The sequence below is a fragment of the Penaeus chinensis genome, chromosome 35 (assembly GCF_019202785.1).
Source record: "Penaeus chinensis breed Huanghai No. 1 chromosome 35, ASM1920278v2, whole genome shotgun sequence".
Lineage (NCBI taxonomy): Eukaryota > Metazoa > Arthropoda > Malacostraca > Decapoda > Penaeidae > Penaeus > Penaeus chinensis.
The window spans coordinates 34,576,300-34,583,317 of NC_061853.1; the positions used below are offsets into that span (position 1 = coordinate 34,576,300).

A 7,018-nucleotide genomic window follows, 5' to 3' on the forward strand; every position below is an offset into this window, starting at 1 on the left:
GTGCCAATATGCAGGTGTTATGAGAGCAATATTTATTTTTTCATATCAATGCGGGATTGATTTATTACATCTTTTATGTATAAATATAATATATATATATATATGTATTCATATATATGAATTTATATACATATTCATATATATATGAATATATATATATATATATATATATATATATATATATATATATATATATATATATACACACACACACACACCCACACGAGGTGCATTTAATAAGTTTTGAGACTTTTTTCGTTGAGGCTGTTATAATCATCCCACACTTTTGTAATTTTTCATATGTCATTACCATATATCTAATGAGATAACACACCGTTTTTGTTATTCCAGGTTAAAAGAGACGGCTGTACGTGGAACTTAAGCAAACCCTACTAAACCACGCTGGTCACAGTTGACTTTTTTGTAGGGTGCAGTCAGGACGAGAGGGCACTTTGGAAGCGCGATACGCTATAAAATATTGCATCAAACTCGGAAAGAACACTATTCAAGCTTATGAACTGCTTCAGACTGCTTATGGATTAACTTGCATGGGCAGAGCATCCGTGTTTCGTTGCCACAAAAAGTTTGAGGACGACAGAGAGTCTGTGAGAGACGATGAGAGGTGTGGGAGGGGGGTGGGGGGGGGTCAGAACACCGGAGCAGGTGGGGGAAATTCGTAGTTTTATGGATGAGGACCGTCGAGTGTCAATAGAGACAATAAGTGAACAGTTTGAAATCAGTGTGGGAACTGTGTACAAGATTATTCATGATGAACTGAACATGCGAAAGATTTGCGCAAAGTTTGACCCAAGGTTGTTCAGTGACGAACAGAAGGAAAGGCGTGTTAGCGATAGCAGGGAGATGGTAGATCCTAGAGTACTCATGCCTCTGGTGACGTGTGAAGAAAGCTGGATCTACTGCTATGACCTGGAAACCCGACTGCATTCTGCCAAAAAGTCAGTTGTGACCTGTGTGGTGTCATAGGGCTCGCTTAACTTCCACGTACAGCCGTCTCTTTTAGCCTAGAAAAAACAAAAATGCTGTTATCTCATTAGACATATGGTAATGACATATTAAAATTACAAGAGTGTGGGATGATTATAAATGCCCCTACGAAAAAGCCTCAAAACTTAATGAAGGCAACTTGTGTATATATGTATAAAAATATATATGCGTGTGTGTATATATATATATATATATATATATATATATATATATATATATATGGAGATATATATGTGTGTGTGTTTGTGGAGATATAAAGGTGTGTTTGTGTGTCCATATATTCAGTAATTCTGGAATCATTATAATTGCAAGCCATATATTAAATCTTCAGATCCAACACAATTCAATTACTATTTTTCGCTATTACTTGTTAAGATATTTTGGTCCCCTTTCCTTCTATCTAGCTAGTTTCATCTAATTTCTTTATTTACAAGATATCTATGTTCTGTTTTTCCAAGTTAGATAAATGTGTTATGCAGATATCTAAAGAGATATACTTTGCATATCTGCCTATTTCACTTTGATTTTTATGTCTGAAAGGATTCGCTTTATCATGAGTCATATGTTCTGCTTCTCTGAGCATACCAGACTCACAATATGGTTCGAAACAGTTTGATGAAAACATTTCTGCTCGAATGACAATAAAGAGATGTTTCTTTTTTTAGAAAAGGCATTTTATTAAAATATTTTTTTCATAAAAAAGTTTGAGGTAGAACACAGAGCATCACTACAAGATGAGGCAGTGACGCAGTTAAGAAATTAAACTCTGACAGGGAGTGACTAGGATATGACATTGAACAGTGGCACTAAAAAAGCAATGCCAATACTGACACTGTAACAGTGTTGGCACTATGACAGGGAGTGACATTTCTAATTGGGAATGGCACTCATAGCAAAGTGGCATTGTGAAAGAGGAACTGTGAAGGTTCCACGCTCTCTCATGATGCAGCGCCACACCCGGCACTTGGGTCTTGGCACTGAGGGCGAGATGAAATCCACGCAACGCAAACTACCCCGTCCTCTTAGGGTCTATGGCTGCGGTGGTGAGAAGATGGGAGAGGAAGTGACTCAGGCAGTGTTCTGGATTTCCCTGAATGCCTGATAGATGTCCTTCCTGTCGAAGGGACAGCTGCTGAAGGTCTGAGCGCAGGCGGCAGTGCCATTGACGGTACCGACCTTGCCTGCGTCAGCGAAGAAACCTCCGGCGACTCCGCTGATGGCGCTTGAGCTGCGTCTGGTTTGGGGAACAGGAATTCGTAAATAATACAGACAAATTCAAGTCAAGACAATTGGCAATAGTTTGAACAATTACAAAGGCCATTGCAAGACGTGTCGCATGCACTCACCCGAAGAGGTTGCGGATGAGGAGCTCCTCGTGGGCGAGCTTGTCGTCGGCGGTGGCTTCGAGCTCGCAGACGTAGCGGCGACCGCAGTCGAGGAAGTCGGAGTTGGCCGCCATGCTGAAGTAGATCTCGGGGCTGGAGAAGGGAAGGCAGGACGAAGCCTCGCGCTTTCCACGGCTGGCCAGGGCCACGGCTGCCGCTGCGCCCACGGCCAGAGCACCCAGGGCGGCGGCGCCGGCTGCCAGACCTGCGGCGCTGACGGTGACGGTGGTGGCGGCGGCCGCGGTGCCAGTGGCCAGGAGGATGATGCTCTGGGCGAAGTTGACGAGGGTGGCGCCGAAGGCCAGGGCGATGAGGAGACGGCCGTTCATCTGGAGAAGGAGAGACACGATTACAAATATGCAAGTTATGCATAAAGCGAGGGAGGGGGAGGTTTATAATTCGACGCTATATACTGCGAGAAAAAAGTCAGTGAATACGAGCAGAAAAAGGTCAACAAAGGAGAACTTTTTTTCCATGATTTAAGTAAAAACCCAATTTACGAATTAAAATGATTAATGGTTTCTGGTCACAACAAATAGGGTAAAAATGAGTTAACGATTAGAATAAGCGGACAGAAGAAAGAACAGAGAAGGGAAAGGAAAGGGAGAGAAGGAAAGACCAAGCAAAATTAGCTGAGGCGAGGGCTGAGGTCCAAGGCACGGGCGACCCCCTACATTGGGCGTCAAGTCTCAGTCTCCCGAGCTCCCCGCGACAGCAACGAGCAAGGGACTCGGGTGCTATGAATTAAAAGATTAGACAAAAGCTATTGAAAAAGATCGATGTACCTTGAGAGGTGCGTGGAAGTGCCGGACGAGGACTGAGGACGCATAGGAGTTCTCGCGTTTATATACGGCAGAGAGGAACCGGCCTTCGCTTGACCCACGCCCGCCAAGGTCAGGCTGGCACTCGCTTTTCCCTATGGAAATTTATAGCAGTTTGTTGTTCTTCCTTGAGAACCACTGCAGCCTTTAATCAAAACGTAAATTTTTCCCTTTCTCTTTCTCTCTCTTTATCCGAGTTTTGCCGTTTTCGGTTTTGTTTTGTTTTCCTTCTATTTTTTCTCATCCTCATCTTTATTCCTTTCCTCTCTCCTCTCCGTCTTTTGTGCGCACGGGTCTGTATGCGTATGCTCTTTTCTGTCTGTTTTCTCCTGTCTGTATATTAATTTCCTTATATTTTTCATGTATCTGCCTGTATATTATTTTCCGTCTTTTTCTTCGTGTACTTTTCGGTCTTATACTTCCGTTCCACGTAAATCTGTCTGGTATTGTGTGTGTATATCAGTGCTTATCCGTGTATGTCTTTTCGTCCGTCTTTTTTTCTCTATGTATGTCTGTCTTTTTTATGTTTGTCATTTTGTGCGTGGAAGTGTTGTTTTCTGAATCCTGTATCTGCCTATGCATGTGTACGTGTCTATCCCATGCCGTGTCTGCTTTTTCGTGCGTGTTTCTTCGTGTGTCTGTTTGCTCATGCTTTCCAGTGCACGCATTTATCTATTGTTTTGTTTTACACTTGGTAGCTCTCGTCATGCATGTCTTATATTTATCTTATTGTATCGTGTGTTTGTAATTAAACATTTTCCTCCTCGTGTCTGTCCCACTATTTCTTCTACATTATGTCTTATTTTCTTTGTTTTTTCCAGCTTTTTCTCTCTACATGTTTATTTTTATTTTCTTTCCTTGTAGGTGTGTGTGTGTATGTTGGTCTTCTCCGCGTGTTTGTTTTCTTTGTTTTGTATGGTTTATCATTCGTGTGCCTAATTTTCTCCGGATGCTAACGTGCCTGTACTGTAACTGCGTGTCAATGTGTTTGCTTCTTTCCATGTGTCTGTCTGTCTGTCTGTCTGTCTGTCTGCAGGTTTTTTCTCCGTGTCTGGCACTCGTGTTATTGCGATCCTTGAGTTACTCTACTTTTTTTTTCTTCATTTGTCTGTTTTAGTGCCTTGTTTTCTACATTTACTAATCTCTTCTCTCTTCCATGCGTGGGGGGAGTGGGAGAGTGTGGGGGAGAGTGTGGGGGAGAGTGTGGGGGAGAGTGTGGGGGAGAGTGTGGGGGAGAGTGTGGGGGAGAGTGTGGGGGAGAGTGTGGGGGAGAGTGTGGGGGAGAGTGTGGGGGAGAGTGTGGGGGAGTGTGTGGGGGAGTGTGTGGGGGAGAGTGTGGGGGAGAGTGTGGGGGAGAGTGTGGGGGAGAGTGGGGGAGAGAGTGGGGGAGTGTGTGGGGGAGAGTGTGGGGGAGTGTGTGGGGGAGTGTGTGGGGGAGAGTGTGGGGGAGTGTGTGGGGGAGAGTGTGGGGGAGTGTGTGGGGGAGAGTGTGGGGGAGAGTGTGGGGGAGAGTGTGGGGGAGAGTGGGGGAGAGAGTGGGGGAGTGTGTGGGGGAGAGTGTGGGGGAGTGTGTGGGGGAGAGTGTGGGGGAGTGTGTGGGGGAGAGTGTGGGGGAGTGTGTGGGGGAGAGTGTGGGGGAGAGTGTGGGGGAGAGTGTGGGGGAGAGTGGGGGAGAGTGGGGGAGAGTGTGGGGGAGAGAGGGAGAGTGTGGGGGAGAGAGGGAGAGTGTGGGGGAGAGTGTGGGGGAGTGTGTGGGGAAGAGTGTGGGGGAGAGTGTGGGGGAGTGTGTGGGGGAGAGTGTGGGGGAGAGTGTGGGGGAGAGTGGGGGAGAGTGGGGAGAGTGGGGAGTGTGGGGGAGAGTGTGGGGGAGTGTGTGGGGGAGAGTGTGGGGGAGTGTGTGGGGGAGAGTGTGGGGGAGTGTGTGGGGGAGTGTGTGGGGGAGAGTGTGGGGAGTGTGTGGGGGAGAGTGTGGGGGAGTGTGTGGGGGAGAGTGGGGGAGTGTGGGGGAGAGTGGGGGAGTGTGGGGGAGAAGGAGGAGAGTGGGGGAGAAGGAGGAGAGTGGGGGAGAAGGAGGAGAGTTTTATTTACATACGCATGCTTAATTCCGTAATTCTGCTTCTCTGTGCATTATGTAGCTTTCACGCGTGCGTCTGTATCCGGGTGTGTGACGGTGACGAGGTGGTCACGTGACCGATACCGCCGGGGCTATAACGTCACACTGTGCTGTGGCTGCGAGGGCGATGTCATGGTCGACCACTTGGATAAAAAGGACTGTAAAGGGATTTGGGAAACACTTTGTAGGATTTACGCCATGTCGCGGAACTTCAATAGCATTTTGAATCATTTGATTTTCCCCGACGTGAAAATCTAGTCCCATATTGTCGTAATGCGGTTATCGATGAACTATTCCGAAATTCTAAAGAGACAGAATGGTTAATGGTTAATGGTTTTCAAGCAAAATAAATGTGCTTAACAACTAAGGTTATTAAGGTATACTAAATATGAGGAGAGACAAAGGTTCTTCTGTGGTCTAACAACACGCAAAGAGGAGTGTTGTATTAACTCTTCAGAATTATATTTGATTCATATGTTTACACATGCTTTCGTAATTTGCTCAGTGACATTGCTTCATAAAAGGTAATATATGTAAGTCCTTCAGATAAATGGACTAAAGCATTTGTTAATTCCCCTTTTGAAATTCATGCAAGTGAAACGTTAGTCCACGTACACGTTTGTTTGTTTGTTTTTGTTTCCTAAATACTAAATATTAAGGTAATATACGTATGTACTACTGATAAATGGACTAAAGCATTTGTTAATCACCTTTTGAAATTAATTCAAGTGAAACGTTAGTCCACCTACACATTTGTTTATTTTTCTCTGAAATTCCTATCTTATACTCCTCAGTACATTAACAAAAACATCAAAAGTTTTTAGAAAACCAACCAGGGAGAAGGGGGGAGTGGGGAGGAGGGAGTGAGGAGAAGGGGGGAGTGGGGAGAAGGGGGCAGTGGGGAGAAGGGGGGAGTGGGGAGAAGGGGGCAGTGGGGAGAAGGGGGCAGTGGGGAGAAGGAGGGAGTGGGGAGAAGGAGGGAGTGGGGAGAAGGAGGGAGTGGGGTAGAGAGATAATAGCATGCCAGATACACAGTAAAAATTACGACAAACAACAAAATAGCTGAAAAAAAAAAAAAATAAACACTAAAATAAAATCCCGCCGCAGAGGGAATCTTCAGCGAGCGTGAGCGTATCTCCCTTCCTCATACACATTATCCCTAATTCCCTCTGTCTCCAGATACTATACGAGGAAGATCCTTCAATAAAAGGACCCGCCATTAACGAGGCTCCAAGCGCGTGGCGAAGACCTTGCACGCTACCCAGGAAAGTCTTAAATGTTCGAGGCCTACACAGATGGAATGAAGGACGCCCGAAGCAAGAGTGTGACGGTGCACTGGAATATTATACAGCGGCAGTGAATGTCGAGGTCAGTGTGGTCAGATGGAGTTGTGTGAAAGGGTGGAAGGGGCGAGGGAGTTAGTGAGTGTGGGGGAGTGTGGGGGAGTGTGGGGGAGTGTGGGGGAGTGTGGGGGAGTGTGGGGGAGTGTGGGGAAGTGTGGGGGAGTGTGGGGGAGAGTGGTGGAGAGTGGGGGAGAGTGGGGGAGAATGAGGGAGAATGGGGGAGAGTGGGGGAGAGTGGGGGAGAATGGGGGAGAGTGGGGGAGAATGGGGGAGAGTGGGGGAGAGTGGGGGAGAGTGGGGGAGAATGGGGGAGAATGGGGGAGAATGGGGGAGTGGGGGTAGAGAGATAAT

The 7,018-nt window shown here is 46.5% G+C and overlaps 1 protein-coding gene across 1 annotated transcript; it reads right to left on the minus strand.

Moving 5' to 3' along the window:
• Nucleotides 1-1,667: 1,667 nt before the first annotated feature.
• LOC125044140 lies at nt 1,668-5,458 on the minus strand. Its single transcript, XM_047640592.1, has 4 exons — nt 5,431-5,458; nt 3,176-3,306; nt 2,352-2,719; nt 1,668-2,239 (listed from the first exon to the last, which is right to left on the minus strand). The coding sequence occupies exons 1-4, from the start codon at nt 5,456-5,458 to the stop codon at nt 2,074-2,076; spliced, it is 693 nt and encodes a 230-aa protein (XP_047496548.1). The 3' UTR covers nt 1,668-2,073.
• Nucleotides 5,459-7,018: the final 1,560 nt, after the last annotated feature.

Coding starts and splice junctions, on each gene's coding strand:
- LOC125044140 (XM_047640592.1), bottom strand. CDS start 5,458: ATGACATCGCCCTCGCAGCCACAGCACA. Junction 2,720..3,175: donor ACTTCCACGCACCTCTCAAG/GTACATCGATCT, acceptor CTCCTTCTCCAG/ATGAACGGCCGTCTCCTCAT. Junction 2,240..2,351: donor CTCATCCGCAACCTCTTCGG/GTGAGTGCATGC, acceptor TCCCCAAACCAG/ACGCAGCTCAAGCGCCATCA.